This window comes from Serinus canaria, chromosome Z (assembly GCF_022539315.1).
Source record: "Serinus canaria isolate serCan28SL12 chromosome Z, serCan2020, whole genome shotgun sequence".
Classification (NCBI taxonomy): Eukaryota; Metazoa; Chordata; class Aves; order Passeriformes; family Fringillidae; genus Serinus; species Serinus canaria.
The window spans coordinates 30412577-30436167 of NC_066343.1; the positions used below are offsets into that span (position 1 = coordinate 30412577).

At 37.5% G+C, this 23591-nt stretch overlaps 1 protein-coding gene across 6 annotated transcripts in view; it reads left to right on the top strand.

Moving 5' to 3' along the window:
* PCGF3 (polycomb group ring finger 3) overlaps positions 1-22512 on the top strand; it is a 56174-nt gene extending 33662 nt beyond the window's left edge. For 5 of the 6 annotated variants that reach the window (XM_030236995.2, XM_030236989.2, XM_018920867.3 and 2 more), the window contains 8 exons: positions 724-841; positions 4997-5093; positions 10134-10189; positions 11157-11267; positions 11771-11859; positions 13491-13628; positions 15648-15728; positions 17135-22512. In XM_030236995.2, coding sequence (XP_030092855.1) covers positions 733-841; positions 4997-5093; positions 10134-10189; positions 11157-11267; positions 11771-11859; positions 13491-13628; positions 15648-15728; positions 17135-17182 — 729 coding nt within the window. In that variant the 5' untranslated portion in view covers positions 724-732 and the 3' untranslated portion in view covers positions 17183-22512. Of the gene's footprint in view, positions 1-704; positions 842-4996; positions 5094-10133; positions 10190-11156; positions 11268-11770; positions 11860-13490; positions 13629-15647; positions 15729-17134 lie in introns of those variants that run through there. The other variant, XM_018920866.3, reaches the window with a different exon arrangement.
* The last annotated feature ends 1079 nt before the right edge of the window (positions 22513-23591 follow it).

Here is a 23591-nt window from a genome sequence, read left to right on the forward strand (position 1 = left end):
TTTGATTTCTATTATTTTTCCCTTTTAAAGATGTTATGCCATCCCATGCTCAAAAGAAAAGAAAAATATTTAGTTCAAGTTTTAGTACAACCAACTGGTCCTCTGCCAATGAAATTATTTTAATCTGTAACGTAGTCTTAAATTAACTTCTGTTCAAATAAAAGGAATTTCAGAAGGTTTACTTTCTAGCCCCTTTGTTGAGAGACAGATTCAAAATTATGCTTTAACATAGTGACACAAGGCAAACACTTGAATATAGATTAGTGTGGTTATATATAGTGTGTATATATATAAAGTGTGGTTAAACTGTACAGTTGCTTTGCCTTTTCAATTGTCAAAACACTTTTGAATCTGAAAGCCACCTACTTTGAGGATTTTCTTCCTCTATATTTTGTGAGCTTTCCATCATTACTAGACTGAATATGATGACTCAGTTTACCAGGATAGTAGGATTTCACCTTAAATCTGAGTCTGTTGGTTGGTAAAGGAACTTATTAGTCACGTACTGGAAGGGCCATTTTCTATGCTCATACAGTACTACCTGCAAAATAGTGTAGGGTTTACATTGCTTAGTTTCTGTGAAGTGACATAAAAGTTAGTGCCACCACTGTGCATGCACATCCATGTACATTGTACAAAAGTCTGAAGCTAGGTTAACGCAAGTTAATCATTTATTCCCAAATGATTATAGCTGTGTCATTTTATGATATGTCTCTTCCTCAGACACCAAAGATGCTAACAAGGAAGATTAAGCTTTGGGACATTAATGCCCATATAACCTGTCGTCTGTGCAATGGATACCTGATTGATGCTACTACTGTAACAGAATGCTTGCATACTTGTAAGTAGAAGTATAATTAAATTAAAGTTGCTGACTTGATTTCTGTTTGTTTCTGGGTTTTTTGTTGTTTTTTTTCTTTAAACTTGCAAGTTTAAAGCATGTTATATGGTTTTCAGTTGAAATTTCACATAGCTATTATGCATCAGCCAAAAAACATGTGCTTTACTTGACTGCTTTCCTTTAACAGATGATTTGCTTTTTTAACAAAGCAAATGGAGGGAACATTAAAGCTGTGCTGCATAAACTTGAAGCCATATACAATTAGTGGTAATGTAACTATTCAAGAATGCAGTCTGTCTTCATGCTAAAGGAATGTGGAATACCTAGTTCTCTCTTCTGTTACAGTTGATGTAGCATATGTTCTCCAGCTGGAGCCTTTCAGATGTCTCTTTCTCTCCCATTCCTCTGCAGAAAACAGAGTAGTTTATTGATAAAGAATAAGTATGTTGTATTGTATCCAAGAAATAAGCCTGTATTCCAAAACATTGTGATAAAGTAGTTGTTTGTTAAGTTACTCCATGAATTTCTATTTTCATGTAAGCAAAGGATGACTTAAAAGCTTGCAACCCCATCCCATGTTTTAAAAATTTTCTGCCACAATATTTATGTTTATTCTGATAAAGCTAGTAGGTTGTATAATTAGCTTAATGACTTAGTCCTAAATTTTCTTGGAAGGCAATTATTTGGTGACTCTGTCTTTATCATAAAACAAAAAGTGTCGGCAGACTTCACCCTTTATATCTGATGAAGGGGAAAGGCAATGTTCATGATTTGTCAGTGATTATGTTCTTTATTATATTCCATTTAGAATCTCTGTTTATCAGTCTTGATGAATTTGTTGCACTTGTCACACTTCATGTTATTCTGAATATCCTCATGGAATCTAGGATAGGAGAAGGGTTTGTTCTGTGATTCCAAGAATGACAGAAAGGTTCTAGAATCTAAATTCAACCACCTGGCAGTGGAAATATGTAGATCCACAGCTCTACAGCACTTGCTGCAAAAGTCAGGAAGTGCACCTTACTACTTTTTCCTGCTGCTTTTTCTGGGGTTTTCTTTGGCTTGTTTCTCCATTATTTTGACAATTTGTATTTTATGAATACTACTTTACTCTGTGCCCTGTATAATTAGTTTTGTGAGAAGAGGCACAGAGTCCTGTCTTTTTAACAAAACTTCATCCACATTGGCATTGTTTGTATTGTGTAAGATAATGCTAATGATGTATGCTCCTGGAAAAGCATCCTTGCAAAATCCGTCATGAAATTACCCTGTCTGTTGAGACAGCGAATTCTCTTCTAAATTATACCACCTTGAAATTTTCATTCTCTTCTACTCAGAACTGCACATTTTACTGATCTTTAGCCATTCAAAGACTCTTCAGTAGTAAATGAAGTTCTTGAGTCCTTCAGTGGAAGTAATTTGGAGGACCAAGGCCAGCTCTCTGGAGGAACAGGGCAAATTTTTGTAAAACTGAATTTAGGAGAAAACAAAGTGTTTTCACTCTCTTTCCTGCTTATTTCTCTGCTGTGGTTTTAGTTTCTTGGTGACAGGTAGGCCACTAAGTCAGTTGCTAAAAACTTCATTAGTAGTAACTAAAAAAAAGTCAAGTCTTTTTTTAGCTTGTATCTGTTCCTTGATTAAACTTCTAGGTTAGATGATATCTGCAGGTCTTGCTAAAGTTGTGTTTATAATGTCAGTTTTGTTAGTGTTTACATGTGAAAGCTGCCCTTCTATATTATGAAAGGGAAAACCTCACATTATGAAATGTATCATCCTCTGATGCATCAGGATGATAAAAAGTCGACTTGAACTAGATACAGAAATTAAAAAGGTGAAGAGAAGTGAAGCCGTTAAAATAAAGTGAGCATTAGCCTTGCCTGTTCCTGTTCTGATGAAACCTCTCTGATGTGTTTAAGAAATCAGAAAATGTACAGCTAAGTTCGTATCCACAATCAGTGTCTGTGTATTTGGGTAAACAGAGATCAGAGATACTGGAAAACCAAAGTAATGGAAAATTCTAGAAATAATATTGTTTCAGACCACAGAATGATTTCCATGTTGCCTGTCCATTACTCCAAAGACTTTTAGTTTCAGGAGAGTTTATAATCCCAACCCGACCCCAGAAAAAAAGAACCTAGATGGCTGCGGCAGCCTTCATAAGCCATCTAGTGGCATTTATTTGGATGCTGTGCTCAGACTGAAACCTGCCAGAACATTAGCTAACTTGTGACTAGTTCATTTTAGGAGGAATTAGTGTTTACCTAGTCAGAGCTGGAATATGTGCTAACGTGGGATGATATTTTAGATATCACAGAATGCTTTGGGTTGGAAGGGAATTATAGAAGTCACCTAATACATCATCACTGCAATGGTCAAGGCCGTCTTCAGCTGCATTAAGTTGCTCAGACTCCTTGGTGAAGCTGTGCTGGCTGTCTGCAGTCACCTCCCTGTCCTCCACGTGCCTTAGCACAGCTTCTAGTACTCCATGATCTTCCCAGGCACAGAGTTAAGGCAGACAGGTTGGTGATTTCCAGGTCTCTCCCTTTCTACTTCCTAAAAGTGGAAGCAATGTTTCCCTTTTGCTAGTCACCAGGGATTTCATCTGACTTTCAGGACCATCACTTTTAATGGCTTGGCAACTACATCAGCCAATTTGAGATCCTGGGACACGTCAGGTCCCAGAGACTTATGTGTATTCGCCTTCCCAGGTGTTTGTGAGTCTGACCTTTTCACACAGTAGAAGGGGCTTTATACCCCCAGTGCCTCCTTTGCATTTCATCTATGCGAGAGCTGTGGGAGGGGAAATTGCTAGAGAAGACAGAGGCAGAAAAATTAAATACCTCCGGCTTCCCCTTGTCCATTGTTACTGGTTTGCCAGTCATTTTTATCTGAGGGTTACACATTCTTTGACTTTCTTTTTGTGACAAAATTACAGAAACCGTTGTAATGCTTCATATCGCTTGCCAAGTTCAGCTTCAGCTGTAATTTGGCCTTTCTGACCTTTCCCTACCCAAGTTGGCAACATCCCTATACTCTTTCCAGGATACCTGTCCCTGCTTCCTCTGTCAGATTCTGCTTTTATTGACTTGGTAGGAATGGAGTTTGGCTTCACTTTTGCAAATGGATCTACTGTTCTGGCACTCTGCTGGAACAAACTGCTGTGAGAGATGAGGCTTTGTCTAAACTCTGCCACCTGCAGTGCTGTCAGCCTAGGTGTGTGAATGCAAAACACAATGCAAAGTTATAGTACTTCTTTACTGTTACTTTATTTTTAGTCAATGGGTGTTTATGTAATTGTACTGACTTCTTTTTTGAGAGGTAGATGGCACTATAGTTACAGAAATACTTTTGTTTTGTGTGAAAAGTGCATTAATACCAAGACTGCATGAACTAGTGCACTTCAAGAAAACCTTCCTTCTTTTCTCCATACCTTTTCAGTTGTAACTTCAAGTGAGTAAGGATATCATGTAGTTGAGTATTTTATCAGTACTGTCTTGGGGCAGGAGAGGAGAGTGGTGTATAAATAGTTTACTTTGAAAAAGATGGGTGATTGTGTGTATGCATATAGAACCGTGCAGCTTAATAGCGAATGACTACTTCAGCAACTCCTAGCAGGACATTTTGCTAATAATGAGGGTCTGTGACAATGTAAATTTTTTTTTTCTCATGGAAATTCAGCTGTAGTATACTCTGTGAAAGTAAGAATTAAAATAACACCAAGATATCCACTTTCCTGCTTTGGAATCCTTTTTGTGTGTTGCCACCACACACAGTTGTTCTGTAGGTGGCCATGGTTAAAGCAAATATGTTTTGTTTAATATCTTAATGGCAAATAGTTCCTGTAATGTCATCCATGCAAGCTGAATGTTGACCTGCTAGAAGTTTTTCTAGTAAATTTTGAAGTGAGATATTGTGTTGTGTACTGTGTTAAGGTTTATGATAGGTATGGATGCTGTAGTTCTAGTGCATCCTTTCCCTGTATCAGGAAAATTTATGAAAGGTACTTGAAACTGTGTTCTGCAAGATAAGACATCATGCACATATGATGCAGAAAAATTAACTTATTTCAGTATTGTGCATTCTGTGCCTGTATAAAAGAAGACTTCTGTTATGCTACTTTTATTCCTTTTTAATTGTGAATGTCTTTTTTACTAGTCTGTAGAAGCTGCCTAGTGAAATATTTGGAGGAAAACAACACCTGTCCAACCTGTAGGATTGTTATACATCAGAGCCATCCATTACAGTATATTGGGTAAGTATAAAAGCAGAAGTCCAAGTAGCTTCACTCTAGACTGGTTCATCCCCTTTGATACAGTAGAACTTCTCTCAGAATTTTCATTCTTGCTTATCAGCATGTTAAACATTGAAAGAAGTATGAAGGAGATTGAGAAGGAGATACAGGATGAAACTTCTGCTATAAGTTTGGAAGGCCTTAGCATAGCATCTTGTTCCAGACTTACAAACAAGTGAACTATACACTCAGATGTTTAATTTCTGTGTGATTTTTAATGGGATATAGTCATTCATCATTTTGTATGCTTGGGTTGTAAAAATTATATACGTGAAACATTTTTAGGAATTACACTTTTACAAAATTATCAAAAATTAGTCTCAGTTGAACAGTGCTTTTCAGTGTCTGACAGTAATAAGAGAAATAATTTTTAACTTTATTGGTCACTTAATCTTTCCAAGGTCTTCTTAGGTCGTAGGAACCGGTAAGAATGTCCTAGAATCATCGTAAAATGGTTTGGGTTGGAAGGGACCGTTGAGATCATCTAGTTCCAACTGTCCTGCCATGGGCATGGACACCTTTTATCTAGACCAGGTTTCTTAAAGTTCCATGAAGCCTGGACTGAACATTCCCTCCCCCCCTCCTTGCCAGCCTCCTTTCTGGGGATGGGGTATGCACAACTGCTCTGGGCAACCTGTTCCAGCCTTGCCACTCTCACTGAAGAACTTCTACCTATTATCTAACCTATATTTTGTCATCTTTTAGTTTAAAACCATTCCCCCTTATCCTATCACTACATGCTTGTGTAAAAAGTCTATTTCCAGCCTTCTTTTGGGTTCCCTGCATGTACTGGAAGGCTGCTCTGAGGGTTCTCTGCAGTCTTCTTTCTCCAGGCTCTACAGCTCCATCTCTATTCACATGAGAGGAGATCCATCCCTCTCATCATTTTCATGGCTCTCCTCTGGACTCACTCCAATAGGTCCACATCCTTCTTATTTTGGGGGCCCCAGAGCTGAAAGCAGTGGTCTAGGTGGGGGCTTTTGCAAGCAGAGTGGAAGGACAGAATCACCTACTTCAATCTGCTGCCAAGTTTCTTTTCATGCAGCCCAGGTTGCACTTGGCTTTCTGGACTGCAAGTGCACATTGCCAGGTCATGTTGATTTTTCCATTTTCTAATATCACCACATCCTTCCCCTCAGAGCTGCTCTCAATCACTTCTCTGCCCAGGCTATATTTGTGCTTGGGTGTCATCGTTTGAGCCTGGCACAATGCCAGTGCCCCCACGAGATCACCTCCTTCCCTGGCACCCACTGTGAGATGTGATCAGAGACAGAGCAAAGCAGGCTCCAACTTAAGGTTAAAAGGAAAAAAATATTTATTAACCTACAACTACAAAGGAAGACACACAAAACACAATAGAACACAAGATGAAAACCTTCCAAATTCTTCTTCCTCCCCCCACCAAATATCCAATTCCATTGCCACCCTTTAGATAATCGGTTCTCAGTCTGTCGAGAAGAGAGGAGTCCCTCTTGCGCCACATTCCTTCCATGTCCAGTGCTCTCACCACTGCACATGGATCAGAGCTGCTTCTAGGGTTTTTCATTTTAAGGATACTTTATCCAGTTCCAAAGAGAGCACAGTCCTTCTCCTTTTGGGACACCTGTCCCCCCCAAATTTCACCCTCTGGCGCTGAGGGGTCTCTTGAACAGAGATCATCTTCTTCTTCTCTCTTCTTCGAAGCGGAGGGCACCACCACCACCCTCCTCACCCGTCGTCTCTGTTCACACTCCACATCACCACACTCTCCTGGCTCTGAGCCATTGCCTCCCCCTAGAATGCAGTCTCTGTGTCACAGGAACACCAGTGGTTCTGCTGTGGCTATACAAGAAAAGTCCAGCCCAAGGCCACTCCATCATCTCCTCCCACCTAGAATTTTTCTCAACATCTTCTCAATCTCAACAGCTTCTCAATCTCATCAACTTCAGGAGGAATCAGCATTAGCAAGGTTCCCATCTTCCTCAGAGGGGTTAAAAGTCCCAGGCTCTCTGCCAGTTTACTTCATCAACTCCCACGCTTGGCTGCCCTGCTGGGCACCCCCCCTTCTCCTTCACGCCGGGCCACTATCACGGGCACCGGCTCTGCCTCTCTCTCCCTCACTCCAGGGCGGGGGGGGAATGGAGGATGGCTGCCCGAAGCCCTTGCAATGTTCTCCTCCACCCTTGGGCCCAGGCCTGGCCTACCTCTCTCTCCGGCCACATGGCTCCCCTCCCCACCCTGCCCAGCTCAGAGCCAGGCAGGGAGGGTTGAGGGTCTGCTCAGTCCCAAGCCGAACTCAAAGAGGGAGTTCCCCTGGGAGATCACAGCTTTTAACCCCTGTGTTCTCAGAGGCGTATCCATGCCCTCAGTGGACAAACCAGGTGCCAATATTAAATCTGAACACCGATTGGCTTGCCCACACCATCACAAAAAACTTCATTTCCTCCTAAACCACGACATTGGGATTACCCCCGTCCAGGTGCACGACCTTGTATTTGGCCTTGTTGATCTTTGAGCTTCACATGGACCCACCTCATGAGCATTCCTTCTTTCCAGCATGTCCACTGCCCCACACAGCTTGGTGTTGCTGGCAAATTAACTGATGGTGCCCTCAAGCCCACTGTCACTGACAAAGATGTTAAACAGCTTTGATCCTAGTACTGACCCCTGAGGGACAGCACTTGTGACTGGTCTCTTCTTGGATATTGAACTGTTGATCACAACTCTTTTGAGTGTAACCATCCAGCCAGTTCTTATCCACCAAGTGCTGCATTAGTCAAATCCATATCTCTCCAGTTAGGGACAAGGATCTTGTGCAGAACAGCATCAAATGCTTTGTACAAGTCCAGGTAAATGCCATGACTCACCCTTTCCTCATCCACTGTCTCTGTAACCTCATCATAGAAGACCACCAAATTTGTCAGACGCAGTTTTGCTCATACTGAAAGCCATGTTGACTGTTGCCAATCACCTCCTTATTTTCCATATGCATTTGCATAGTCAAATTCCATGTTCAGCAAGTATTTTTGTTGGTTTTTTTCCTCCTTTTCTTGTCAGAAAAGACATTATCTTTCTTTTCCTTGAGTGCTTTCTTTCCATTTTACTCCTGCTGATGAAAATACATTGTAATGGTGTGTTGGCATTAGCTGTTGCATATCAAGTAGTGTTTTTTCTTCCATTATAAAGAACTTGTCTTTGTTCATAGCATTTTTCAACATGCCTTTCTCACTTCTGTAACAATTTCGGAAGCAATAGTTTTAGCAAATGAGTCTAATTGCACTTTTGCAGAAAACTGTCAATGTTTTATACACACTTACATTGCTCAAGCTATCCTCATTCAGGAGCCTGTAACTAAGTATGCTGTCTCCACATTTATATAATACACTCATACAGGAGTATGAGTGTATAATTAAAGGGACAGGTACATGCAAATAGGCAAGAATGAATAAATGACATGTAAGACAAACATGTTTGCCTTGGTTCAAAAACCTGGTTTTTGTGCAAAAAGGGCCAGGAAACAACATGATATTGAGAGCAGCTGGAAAGCAATTTGTTAATTGTTTTTTATTGTTGAATACACTTCAACTTAAGTAAGCTGCTTAAATTAGTTGTAAAATATTGCCCCATCGAAACTGAAACAGACTTTGCCCAGCCTGCTTTGGGATATATTTTATATATTACCTTTTTAAAAAAATAATTGACCGTCTGGAGTATCACAGGGTGTTTGAAAACGGAGATTTAAACTCCTATTCATCTCTCTCTGTCTGAAAAATAGGTAAACCAAATGTGTCTCCTTGTTTACATTTCTAAATGCTGTTAAATAATATCACAGAATCTTAAATTGTTTGGGACCTAAGGATCATCTGTATGATCTAGTTCCAACCCCCAAATTGTCACCTCTGATTTAATGGTGGTGTCATACTTACATATTTTTGTTCAAATAATTTTGGCAATGTGTTTGCAGTCCATAAATGACACTTCATAATCTCAGCCTGTACAAATGGGATTGCTACTGGTGAAAATGACATGAATTTAGGATAAGTGATATTCTAAATCTTGTTGTAGTGCTACTTACAATATTGTAATTACTGTTTGTAAATGTCTTAATTTGTCACCATTTCTGTACTTGCTTACTGATCTCCACTGCTGTGAAGTGCTCATGTCAGTTGATGAAAAGCCTGAGACTACTCTTGTAAGCCTTTTCTTTCAAGTCCGATTCTGGATTTGATACTGTAGGCACTTTTGAGATAATGACGTTGCAGCAGCCAAGACAGACACTTGAAATGCTTCTTACACTATTTCTTAATTGGAATTTAATGTAATGTTTAATTTCTTTGAGACCATAACTTATTTTAGATTAGAACGGGATTTTTCTAGGTGAGCTGGGGATTAAAGTTTAGAATCTTAACTGGTCCTACTGTTCTACTTGCAGTGGGATTATTACCTTTTTTCATTTGAACTACACTACCTCTACAGGCTACGTAGCTAAATAATGTTTCTCACAGTTACTCTGTCCTTTTAAGAACAAAGTAAAATTTAGTTTGTTGTGGTCTTTTTCTGTGAACTTGTCTCATGTATTTTAGAAGATCCTAGTAAAGATAACTAATCTAGAAATGGTAGAAATTAGTCTATAGGGGTGAAAAACAAGCTATTATTGATTCTTTTGTAATAAAAATGAGTTTATCTCTTAATTTGGAAAATAATTTTAGATTATTAATGACATACTTGTCTTGATGCAGAAGATTATACTCAGTGGGGTGAATTCTTCTGCAGCCTAGTTTTTTTCAAACGTTCATTTCTTTTCTGTCTTAGCTTGTACTTTTTCATAATTTCTTTTGTGTTGCTGTTCTTTCTGGTTTGATAGAAACACTGATTGAGAAGTAAAATTCTTCTTAGGTGAATTTAGAGATTTTTGCATATGGTTACTATTGGAACTTTTTTAAAAGAAATGTTTTCAATCAAGATTGTGAACTTAAGCTTTTGATTTTGCTTTTTGTTTTTTGTTGTTTTTTTCCTGTCTAGTCATGACAGAACAATGCAAGATATTGTTTACAAACTTGTGCCAGGCCTCCAAGAAGGTAAGTTGTGTGTGACCTTTTTAAAGGTCAGTTTGCACATACTTCTGTGACATTAAAGAAAAAAGAAAGTTTCAAATTATGAAAAAAGGGGCCAGGGGGCAACTGAGAAAAAATACAGTGGAAAACAAGACTCTTTCACTTGTGTAATCTTTAGCAATTAATTTAATTTCGTACCTGTACTAGCAGCAACTGAGTGTGGGGGTGGTGGGAGGCAACATGGGATGTTTCTTCCAAAAGCAATATTATATAAAGCAGAATAGTCATTCAGCTTTTGAATGTTGCCATTCCATAACTCTAATTTGTTTTTGTTAAACTGTATACCTGTTGTGCAAGCTTTCTAGAATTCACAGAGGTAAAATGCAATTTTAAAATGCTTTTAGTTTCTGTTATTTTGAGAGTTCTTTTTTGTTAGAGAACTTTCAATTACTGTTTTCATAATCCTCTTTGACACTAGATCTGTTAAACTAAAGAAATACTTTATAAATACTGCTCAGTGGGGTATTTTTTGTCTTAATGTATGTTAAAGCTTTCATTTAAATAGAGTATTTTAATCTGTTGAAGCTGCTTTTTAACCAGAGTATTTTCAAATATCAGTGTGGTTAAATAGATACTTTAAAAATTATTTCTGGGATATTGAAAATCAGAACTATGAATAAAAATTCAAAACCAATGTTTTGACTGAAATACGGTCATATTCAAAATGCAGGATATTCAAAATTAGCTACACTATTTTAAAATCCATCTCATTCTAGCAATAATAGTATAGTAGTAATTATATATTTATACTTTTGTAATTCTGAAAAATAGGATTAGGCATAACTTGATGGGATCGGAGAGATAGAAGACAGTAAATAATGACACGTCCACCACTTGTTGGCAATCCTTAAGTGGGAAGGGATTTAGAATAACTTCATAAATATTGCATTAGAACTTTATTACAGGAATTAATATTTGTAATTTTAAACAGCGGAAATGAAAAAGCAAAGGGAGTTTTATCACAAACTGGGCATGGAAGTTCCAGGGGACATCAAAGGGGAGACTTGTTCTACAAAACAGCACCTAGATTCTCATCGAAATGGTAAATAGTCCTTTTTTTATTCTGTCTTTGGTGGGTGACATATAGTAAATTGATGAACGTATCTGTTGCAAGTATGTGCCCAGTGGGTATATTACAATTATAATTGTTTCCTAACAGCAAGGAATAGAGTCGGCATAGGATTGTTGCCTTGTCCCTTATTTCTGCACAGAATTTTTGGTTTTAGCTGTTAATAGCATGTTGCTTGTGGCAAAGTTGGTCTCCATAGTAGTGCCTACATGTGGATTGTGAAATTTCCCAGCTTCTAGGCTGCTAGCAGCTGAACTCCATAGGTGTTCTCCTCTTTAATGTCATGGGCTGTTGGCTGCAAGTGTTGCTTGAGCCGATAAGCACAATTTGGGAATAGCAAATCTTATTCTATACTGTAGTCCTGAAACTTACTGTTTTAATTGTATTAGCACTATAAGCTGCTGCTGAATATATCTGGGGTATATATATGAAAATAATGTATATGTATCCCATATATCTGGGTCTTTTTATCTAAGGTGAAACTAAAGCAGATGAAAATATAAATAAAGAAACTTCAGAGGAAAAACAGGAAGAAGATAATGACTACCACCGAAGTGATGAACAGGTGGGCTCTTAGGGCATGCTCTAGTTTTGTCTTGTGTTTTAGCCGTTGTATTTTGGTAAGGTAACTTTGATACTCTAACAGGGAAGAAAATTAGTTTATTTCAAGCTACTTTTTCTGTTCTCTGATACAAACACAATGCAGTTTGGGCAATGTTTTTTTGGAAGCATGAGGTTTTACCTTTGGGTTTTGGCAGGAATGGAGAATACATTCAAATCTTAATGCAAATGTCTTTATAGTTTTAACTGTTTATGAATCTTCAAAGTTTGCTGTCAAATCAAATTCATGTAATTTTCCACCTTCTACAGGAGTGTACCCCAGCATTACCATGATACATTAAGCTGAATGTGTATTGATAATTATGAATTAAACGTCTGGTGTTTTTAACACCTTCAGTGCAGTTAGCTCAGGGTGCAGTTGCAATGAGAGCTGCAGGCTGAGCTCTGGATGGGAGCCCAAGGCAGGAGGCTAGGAACTGCCAACCCTTGGCCCAGGTCACAGGGACCTGTGGCACCAGCCTGGGGACTGGACACTGAGACACAGCAGCAGCTGAGACCCCCAGACTTTGGTGCTCTGAGGGTATGAAAGCCCAGGGGTTCCTTTGTTGAGGGCCCCTTTTCAGAGGCACCAGCTGGAGCTGTTGTTATTTACTCATTGCACCATGATTAAGCTGTTTGAAGGACCTGGATGTCTGAGACTCTGCTATAGGAAACCTGGGCTTGAGCTGGTGAGGAATCCTGGTCTGACTGTGAGTGTGAGGGGTGTAGCTGTGATGGGGCTTCAGTCCCAGCTTAGGTCATGTGAATGGGACTGCCAGAGTGGCTCCTGGATGGCCAGACAGTTTTCCTTAACAGCACTCTTACTAACTTATTACATGTCTTGTTTTCAGCATTTAATACGAATACAGTGTTAGCCCTGTATCATAAAAATATCATAAAAGCAGGGAAGCCCACTGTTAATTTTAGAACACAAAGCTTGTTTGAAAGTGAAAATTCCCTTTGGTATAAACAGGCCATACCTTTCATGTTTTCTGGTTATGCAAGTCCAGAGTAACTTTAGCTTGAGTTAATTTTCTTCTCAGTTGCCATGTAAGGGAACTTTCAAAGGGATTGTATTTGTTACTAGATCTTCCTAGTGCAATACAAGCCTACCATCACAAAGAGTTTAGATTGTAATGAATAGCTGGATGGGAGAAAAAGTGAGAATTTGAAATATTTGTCATATCATTTGTATTAATTATTTTTAAACATGTTAAAATTAAACTAGATTAGCAGTTGCATTTACAGTAATAAATTATGTTAGAAGCAATCATTAAGAATTTACAATGGTGTTCTTACTGTTTTCTTGCTCTAGCTTTTAACATATGGTCCTTTTAAGCTATTGACAGCCTATGAATTTGGACTGAAGAAGCCTTGTTCTGACATCAAAAATTACTATTTGAACATATTTGTCTTATCACTTACCACTCAGTTTATGAAATCTTAGAAAATGTGGTTTTCTTAATTGGTGTTTCAGTTTAAAGAACACTAGTACTGTACTTCACTGTATTGGATTATTAAAAACTGTGTATGGAATACATAAGACTGCAGAAAATTGTTGCAGCCAACTCTTGATTTTTTTGCCTTTACCTGAAGGTAAGCATCTGCTTGGAGTGCAATAGCAGCAAACTGCGTGGATTGAAACGAAAATGGATTCGTTGCTCTGCACAAGCAACAGTCTTGCATCTAAAGAAGTTCATTGCCAAAAAACTCAACCTTTCTTCTTTCAATGAGGTAATATTTTAATTTTTAAAAATAAGTTTACAGATACGAAAACTTGAAGAGGTGGGTTTGTTCCTTTACAAAAGGATGTCTTTTATTCTGATCTTATTTTCAGAAAACAAAAGCATACACTGCTTCTTGAATTATATAGCGAGTTGAGTTGAGCTTCTTGAGTTATACAGCAATTTTCTTGTCCTTTTTTGGGTCTGTACAGGACTTTGCACTTAGTTTACAGTGCATCTTTTCATGTGCATTTATAAATAGTTGAGCAAAAAGGCTTGGTTATATGCTTCCACATGTGTTTAAAAGGACTCTGATGATTTGTTTGATATATTGTAGTTGAATTTATCTCCAGCATTTTAGGAAGTTTGTCCTCTACAGAGGCCAGACAGAAACCAGCGCTTCAACAGTGAAGCCCCGTTGAAGAGAAAGCACCACAAATATGTTGCTCTTTTCTGTGCTGTCAGTGAAGCTCAATCTGAAGTTGCTGCCTACACCACAACCAGAGTGTTGTCAGATGCATATTTTTCCCTGTCTTTACAGGGTATCATGGCAACAGTTTAAGTTGAAAGGTACAGAAGGAAAGGAAATACTTTGAACTTCTCCTAGACCAGATTAAAAAATTAAAAGTGGCAAACTATGAATGCAGCCCCTGTTTATCACTTGGCTGGATTTTGGTAACAGTTTCTGGACATCTCAGTTGACTCTCAGCTTGACATCTCTCAATTCCATATTATGACACTGATTCGCTGAATTTCATTAAGACATTTCATACAAACCAAATCAGCTGCTTTCCAGTCCAGTGTGTCAACACCTTGCTGCTCAAACTTGTCAGCAGGCAATTTGCATCTCTATCAATTTTCCTCCATAGCTTCTGTACACTTCAAACTAACACTCTCTCTTATGGTTCACGTTCATCCCTAAACTCTGCCAATTTTCCTGAAACAAAATCATGTATCCTGTCTTGTCCTCAGCTGCCTCAGGTTGACTCCTGGCTTTAGCCCAGCATCTACACAGCTACAAGGATTGTTCAAAAGGGTTTTTTTAATAAATTCTTTTGGTATATGCATGTGTAAGCCCTCCAATGCAGTGTGCCAAGATTTGACTTAAAAATCTACTTGGTTTCTACTGAAAGAAAAACTTTTCTGGAGTACTGTTTATTTCTTTGTTATCCCTTTCTGCCTTCTTAAAAAATACATAAATGGTCATGTAATTGTTGTACTAGTACAAAGGCACACAGAAGGAGAATTTGAGCACGTGGTTACTTGGTTGCTCGATACAGACTATTCCAGGTTTGAGGTACGGCCATGTAAGTGGACTGCATGCACATTCAGGCCTTTCTGGGCTATGAGGTAAAGCATTGTAACATAAGCCACCTTGGTGGAACTTGCTGTTTTCATTCATGTTCCCTGGTTTTAGTTCATGATATTGTAGTTCAGCTGATTAGTAGTCGTGTGATCCTCATGCTTTTATGTTGACATCCTCCTTGTTTCTAATGTCAAGATTTTTTAAAACAGAGATAGAAAACAAAAACTACCTTTTGTGTATCATCTGTAAAACCCCTGTATATGTAGCATATAAGTACATGGTGGATAGTGTTTTTTTAAAAAACACCTCTGTCCTTGTAACAATGCCACCTGACTGTTGTTAGGTGAAAAAAAATACATAGTGTGCTAAGTAACAGCTCTATTTGAGATTTCTGTGCTCTTGTTCATGTATTCAAGCTTTCTAAAAGCATGCAAAGCTTTCAGGAAAGGACTTTAGTACTGCTTGGGAAGATAAATCAAACATTAATTCCATATTGTACTATGTTTCTTAGGCAGGCATTGACATGGTCTTTCAGTACTTTATGTTGAGAGCAGATACTATCTTTTCTTTCTTGATATGATTTTTGTCTACAAGGCAACTTCAGGATTACCAGTTCCAGTGTCTTCAGAGAAAAAAAGTCTTGTCAAATGTGTAGTAATATCTGAAATATGTTGTTTGGTGCATTGGGTCCCAATGAATTAACTGTCACCTTTATTTTGTCAGCTGGACATATTATGCAATGAAGAGATTCTTGGCAAGGACCATACGCTCAAGTTTGTAGTTGTTACTAGATGGAGATTTAAGGTATGACACAGTGATTCAATGCAAATCATGAAGTGGTCAAATAAAATATTTATAAAATAGCAATAATTTGGAACTGTACTGCAGAATACCTTTATAGAAGGTACTTTTATAAATATCTACTACAACATCCTTAGACACCAAGTATTTATTTGTTTCCGGTAAATGAAGGAAAGGAGAATTAAGTATTCATTGGAAGAGAAAAGGGAACACTGTATTAGCTGTCAAATTGTTATCAAGTCTGTCAGAGGAAGGAGAAGCTACAAAAAGTATTATTTTAACCCCTTCAGGCAGTAAGAATGAATAGCAAAACTGAACACTTAGAAGGGAAGTCAGTATATGTATGGATGAAGTTATTGGAACAAGAAGTTTGTATTTGTAATGCAAAAGCAACACATTCTGAGCATACAGTGTACACTGAAATGAAATCACTTGGTGACTTTGGATGCATATCTAGAAGAGGTCCATGTGGGAGTAGAGTAGCATTTTTCTGTCTTGGAATTACAAAATAATTGACCTGTGTAAGAGTCACAGGATAAAGTCAATGGTCAGTCTTAAAAATGCAGAGATGTCACAAGTGGAATCCTTCCGGAATCTGTTTCATATGGTGTTTCTGAATGACCTGGAGATAGATTTGAGTAGTTCGTTACCAGTGCAGTGACATCATTGTCATTAATTAGGTTAGTGACAGATTGATGATAAAGTGTTGGTATAAAGAATGAAGTCTTTACCATTCTGAGTGACAGGTGATTAACAAACACGTGAAGTTGAATGTAGGTATAGATAAAAGGATACAATGCAAACATAGGGTTTTGTGGTGTAGCAGGGAGAGCCAAACAGGAGCATCAAATGGATGTGCATCTATACTCTACTCTTCACCTGTGGGAGGTCTGTGTAATTGTGAGTCATGTGGAAAGCAGAACTGTAAACTGCTCTCCCAGGTGACAGAAGTGGTGGATGTAAAATGGAAATGAGACACAGAAGGTCCAGAACAAGCAAGCTGAAGTAATTGTTTTTATGAGACACAGAAGTCCATGGGGCAGGATGTTGTGGTTTTAAAGTTTGCCTTTTTGTAAAGAAAATCAATGTATGCTTTCACAGAAGAGGAATCACATGAGAGCTAAGAAGTACCACATACTCTAAATTCTAGTTTCTAGACATCCTTTACTTCAGGGAGTTTCCCAAGATAAAACATATCTGCTCCTGAGATAAAGGGGAAAGGGTTCTTTATCGCTTGATTGAGCCCCAGAGATGAAGTTGTACCTTGTCTTTGTCTTGGTGAATTTTTGACAGGTCAGAAAGCTGCTCTTTTCTTTAATTGAAGCTTAGCTTATGACACAGAAGTTTTTCCTACTGAACAGATTAGTTCTGGATTTGTTTCTTAACTTACTGGTATTTCTGTCTTGCAGAAAGCACCTCTACTGCTACATTATAGACCCAAAATGGACTTGCTGTAAGGGAACTTAATTGTCCTTCTGGACAGAGCTTTTTGCAGAGACTATCATCTGGCACCTTCTTAGTGCATCACTAATCACATGACACAAACCAGCTGAATAATTTTGGAAGACTGGAGGGCTTTCAAAGTGCGCTGTCCTGAATATTTCTTCTAGGGATATGTTACCTAGACTTATGGGCAGACAATATTTATACTTTTTTTGTATGGAAGAAAGAAGTTTCAACTCAGCAAGACACTACCAGCATTAAGTTTACAGATACTGAAAACACTTCACAGTTCCATGTAGCTCAGCCTGATTTGTCTCTTACAGTTACACACAGAAAAAAAGTTTGAGTGTTGTGGGGTGATATGAATATGTTGCTTTTGACACCAAGTTGCTTTAGTTACTTCTTGCATTCTAAATCTTTAAAAACTATATTTTTGCAAAGTGTTATTGTCTTACATAGTATGCCTGATTGCATTGGCTTTATTCAAGTTACTCTGTAGAGCATTGAACATACCTGATTATACAGTGACTGGTGATAATTTATTATGCTGCATTGAAAACTTAAGAAAATCTGGGAAACCAGTAAATTTTCATTTTTGCCCTGTTATTGCTCTTCCTCACCTTGTGTTTTAATAAAGTTTTGATACTTCTGTATACGTGTTAATTTAGTAAGACTAATAGAAGCAATTTCAGTTGATTTTAATGTGCTGTGATATATATTTTGCTATGGTATAAATTGCACCACGTAATGACAAATACTCACAAGTGCTAGATTTGTGAATTTCTTAAAAAATAAACATTTATTATGTATTTGTGGCTTGCAGAAATCAGTTTTTAATTTAGAGAGAATTTACTATCACTAGCTATTGAAACAGTGGCTCTTGGACAACTTTGGGAGTATTGCGGATTTTTCATTTCACTGATTAAACTTACGGGCAGCTTTAAATTTCTTTAGCTGTTTTCTTATTAAACCATAGTATTTTCTGTACTGCAATTCCAAACTTACATGGGGTGGGGAGGAAGGGGGAGTCAAGACAAGATTATTTTTGCACCTTTTGGCCTTAACTAGTAATTTTGCTTGCATCAGCCCTAATGGATGCAAGGTAATACACATTAATGTATGTATGGGTACATACATCTATATACACATATAACTGTATATGTTATGGAAAGCACCCTCAATGGCACTTAGCAGGGCTCACTGCACTTTTTGTAAGGCTTTTGGAAATAATTGGCTTTTTAAAAACTGTAGTTGAAAGTGATTTCTGCAAGCTATATCCACTATGTATCATCCATAGTACAATTGTAAGAACATTTGTCTGGCGCAGGTGTGAAGTCACTGAAAACAGTGTATGCCCTATTATTGCCAGCTGGAAATAGTTTACCTAATTTTTAGAAGAGTTTTCCTATCAGCTGAAAATGCTAGTTGCTATTCCTGTTACTAAACCCTGTTATTTTTTGATAAATTGTCTTCTGATAAGAAGCCCTGCTTCCTCTTGCTGTGCTCCTTTGCTTCTTCTGCTAGAAAGTGTTACTTAGTAACCGGAAGCTGATACTGCAAGAGATGCGTTTTAAATATTCTTCCTCTTGAGTTTTCAAAGCGCTACATTCCTCAGCACATTTCCCTTAATGTCCCTCTCTGGAGTCTTCAGTTCTCCTTTCCCAGCTCTGCTGCTGCTTGTGCTTACCTTTGACAACAGGGCTCCTTATTTTTGATTACAGTCACAGATGTGAGTAGGAAGGAAATGAAAAAGAAATTATGTGAGCAGAGAATGAAAGGGAGCCTCCTGAATTGTGGAGATGGAAAGGAGAGCCACACAAAGGCCAGAACATGCTGCTGTCCATGCGGGTGGAAGTCTTAAGATAGCTGCATTTGAATGTTTAAGTCACACAGAACTCCCCATCTGGTTCTGGTGTGGTGTTTGTGTGCATGTCTGTGATTCATGCAATCAAATTTGGCTTTGATTTTGTCTTGCTGTTTGTGTATTTTCAGCTTTTTTTTTTTTTTTTTGTCTTTAGCATTACTTGATCTGGCAGAAAAAAACAAACAAGATCATGTGTCTACCATTTTTAAATCTTTCCATGAAAGCAGTCAATGCAGGTGGTACGGATGTGTACACAGGCTGACATACTGGGCCTCTCTGGAGCTGTTTCTTACATGATTGTTACTGTTCTAGTGTGAATAAGAGGCTGGCTTTGCCGCTGAGGCCCTGAGAATGTGGACAGGACTGTAAGGGTCCCAGCTTTGTGCACCCAGAGTATACACACAGTGGCTGTACCTGATGTAGACATTAAACTAAAGCTGCCAGACAGCATTCTGATTAACCACCTTAGTCAGAAAATATATATATATATATATATATATATATATATATATATATATACACACACACATATACATATATATATGTATATATATATACATATATATATACACACACACACACGAAAATATATATACATATACACATATAAATGAGATCTGTCTACCTCAAGTGTGTGTACTGCAGGAAACTTTTGTATGACTAGATATTGACGCAGTGCTGTTAAAGTACATTGGGATTTCATTTCTTCCTTGTGTACTTGAGCAACTGAGAAATTAATTACGAGCACACAAATTCAGAAGCCTTTCAAATCTATCTCTTGCTGTAACAACTTACAATACAAAACTTATAACTTTATAACCATCTTTAGAATCACTTGAATTTGTTATGGTGCTATCAGTATATAGAAAACTCTGTTTATATGGATGCATAAATTCAAGCCAGTATTAATACCTATTGCTGGGGTTTTTGCTTGTAATTGTGTGTAACTGCTTTTGCAATGTGTTTAATCTGATAAAACCGCACCAGTAAAAAAACAAACAAAAACAAATAAAACCAAACTAAAAACCCCCAAACCAACAAAAAACTCCAAAGTTACTCAGTTGTTTTTCTAAATCACATGTGATAACATCTTCACTACAAAAATTGCCCTTGGGAGTGGTGTGACTCTGTCTGTACCATATGTTAGTCTCACTAAAAGACTACAGTGTAGAGCAAGGTCTTCTTTGGGTCAGAGCCTTGTTTAATTTCTGTGACACTTAAGAGACAATTTATATCAAGATTATATTGGGTAAAGTAACCCTGATACTGTTGAAAGTTGAACTAAAATTTCAACACGGCCATACATATTTCTTAGTCCTGATTAGATCATGGTAGTTGATTTTGGCTTTTGTGAAGATGCCATTACTGTGAAGCAGTTTTTACAATTTCTTATGCTGGTAAATAGTTGCAGTAACGAAGTATCTTGTTGCATTATCCTCAGCAGCAGTGAGACTGATGAATCACCTGGGCTTAGAGTCTCATTAAGTATACTTTCATTAAAAATAAAGAATTCAAATAGAATATATAATATTGAATTTAAATAAGATTTGGGGGTTTAAATTTTAACTTTATAAAATTATTTATTCTATTTTAAGCCTTCTGTCTTATTTTACCATCCAAGTATTTTTGGTTTTAGTGGTCCAGCTTTATTTACGGGCATATAAATTGAAACTGTAAGATGTTTTTACAAGCTTTTTCCTTTTACATTGAGTTTGAGTAGCTTTCATCTGTATGTTTTTTGTTTTGTATGGATAAAGAGCATTACTTATGCTTTTGTGCAATAGGTTTGAAACATGCATTTATTAGGCTTATGTTTAAATTGTAAATGTAGCATCTACTTACCATTACATTTAAAAGGAATGTAGATGGCTTTTCTCACTTGTTCAAATGGAGTTTTATTTGGGGCTGTTATTTGGGGGCGGGTGTGTGTGTTTTATGCTTTGTTCAATTTTTTACTTTACGAGTGAAATGGGGGATTTAAAATTTCTGTAAGTACAAGAACTATCTGTCAGCAATATTTTAAAATAAACGATCTTGCAAGAAACCTTAATGTGAATTGTGGAAGCAATCGACAAGACTTGCAGCCTATCTGAAAATGTTTTGTGCCATTGTTAGGTCTGGTATATTTGTGTACCATCACACCTGGGAATATTTTTTTCTATGGTTGTGCAATAGTATACACAACACTGTCACTCAGGAGATATGGGACCGTAAAAAATATCAGACCACAACTATAATGGTGCTATTTTTTCCAGTAGGCTATGAGCCTTTGAAAGCTTACGCTGGCTCTTATTGTCTTTATAACAACACAGTCCTAGGGGATTTACAGATTTTTTTTTTTTTCTACTAGATGATAAATATAACTTGCTGTTTTACAGCATTCTGCATATTACATTGAGATAAAGATAATAGGAAGAAGCCAACCAGTCTGTACATCAGTAAGATGAATCTTAGGTACACATTTTGTACAGAAGGCTTTACTGAACAGAAAAATCAAGTTTCTGCTTTTCCTCAGGTAATCACTTCAGTTTAGATGTTTCACTGAAAACATTAATGCAACTTTAGTTAGTCTGCCTAAAGTTTGTAACAGAAATTGTTCCACACACAAGTCTCCCTACATAAGATACAATTAGATGTTACTTGGGTCTTGAGATCTGTTTTTGAAGAAAAAGTTGCAGAGAACAATAGTAAAGAACATGGAACAATGCTTCAATCTCTGCTCTCATCAAAACTTGCAGTCAGGACAAAAATTAAGAACTTGGGTCTTGTGGCAAATCAATAGGTAATGTGTTACCTGTTTATTTATATACAAATTAAAGGTATGACTCTACTATTTGTTCCATAATTTGTCCTACTTAGAGTTTTTTGGAAATCTTTTGAAGCCACAATGACCTGTCCATGTCCAGCTGGTAGGGTAGGAACTACATGTCCAATTCTATGAACATTTACATTGGTAACTTTACTAATAACCTGGATGCTTCCACAGAAACCAGTGGGATCATTCATTCAAACAGAGGTATGGCTGAAGGAAGAACTCCTGAGTTTTGAGTACTGATGTTCCACTATTTTTGTTATTTCTGTTTGAAACGGAAATATTGGTTTGATGGAATCTTTAATTCAAGTGACTTATCTGGACAAAAGGAAAATTTGTTCTTTCCTTCTGCAAACAGGATCGTTTTGCAGTTAAGGGACAATTAGCCAGTGCAACCACTAAGCCTTTTATCCTCATATGTGGCATAATAAGATTCTGTAACTGTCAGAGTGTAAAACCATATTTTTGGCTTAGCTTCATTTAAAAGTTTACAATTTTTTATGCTTTGTGTTGCTGTGTAATTTCTGTACTACTGGTGGCTAGTTTTGTCTGAATAAGCCTTTGGGGATTAATGCTTAATGTTTTAATTTTATGATAGTGAAGCTTGTATCCAGTGTTTTGCCAATGAATATTATATGCTTGTTAATAAAAGCAGAGAAACTAACTGAAATGCTGTGAGGCTGAAAGTTTTTGTCCTATTCTCTCCCAGGAACATAAGGAGCTAGTAGTCATCATTGCACTGAATAACTGCAGTGTGACTGAAACAGAGGTGGTGTGGCATTGCATTGTCATAAAATCTGCCTTTTACTCAAAACAGAAGGATGGCTTAAAGTATTACTCCACTGGCAGTGTGTCTGTGACAAGTGTATGTCAAGTAACTGCCAGATAGGAAATTAAATGACTTCAATCACCAAGAGGGAAAACGGCATTATCCTGGTGTCTTTATGTACCTGGATAAAAAGGTACTTACCTGACCTGGATGTGTTCCTTTCAACCTTACCCTTACAACCTTACCCCCTGGCTGGAGACATTAACAATGCAAAACAGATGCTACAGTAGTTGAATTTCTTGTATAGCTTGTGAACTGCTCTACATGCCGAGAGGACAGTACCTTTATTTATGCTCTTGGCTTCTTAGGGACTGCAGCAACTCCAGGCTGCTTTGAAGTCAATTTTATTCATACACGCATTTCTTATTTGCACTGATACTAACCATGCATAATTTTCCTGAGGAAATTAGGCATTTGCCAATTAGTATCTTCATGTAAATATCAGTATGAGAGACTAACTGCAGAAAAGCCCCTTTGCTTGTGTATAAAATTGAATGAAAATTAGCACTAATTCAGCAAGTGATACTTTTTGGAAGTCTTCCATGCCTTTATTATAAGTGGTTTTAATATTTACCTGAACTTTATACTACTGGTTGTTTCCATCTATCTGTGAAGTAACCAGTGATGGGCCTGGCTCCCTCCCTTTCCTGAACATGGTGTTATTCTAATAAATAAAGAGTAAAAACTTCTCCTGTTTGACTGAAATTCCCAAGCGTCACAAAAAGAAATTGTGCTAACAATTGTGTTTGCTAGCCCTGAAAGCATAAAACTGCCCTGCAGCCAGTAGGAGCTAACTACATTTTTTTCCCCAGAGGAAATACAATATGAAAAAATTTTTACTGGTATTTCTTAATTTATCTGTAACTGATATTTTCTTATTTTCTTATTTTGCTGATTGACTATTCTGCTGTAAAAAAA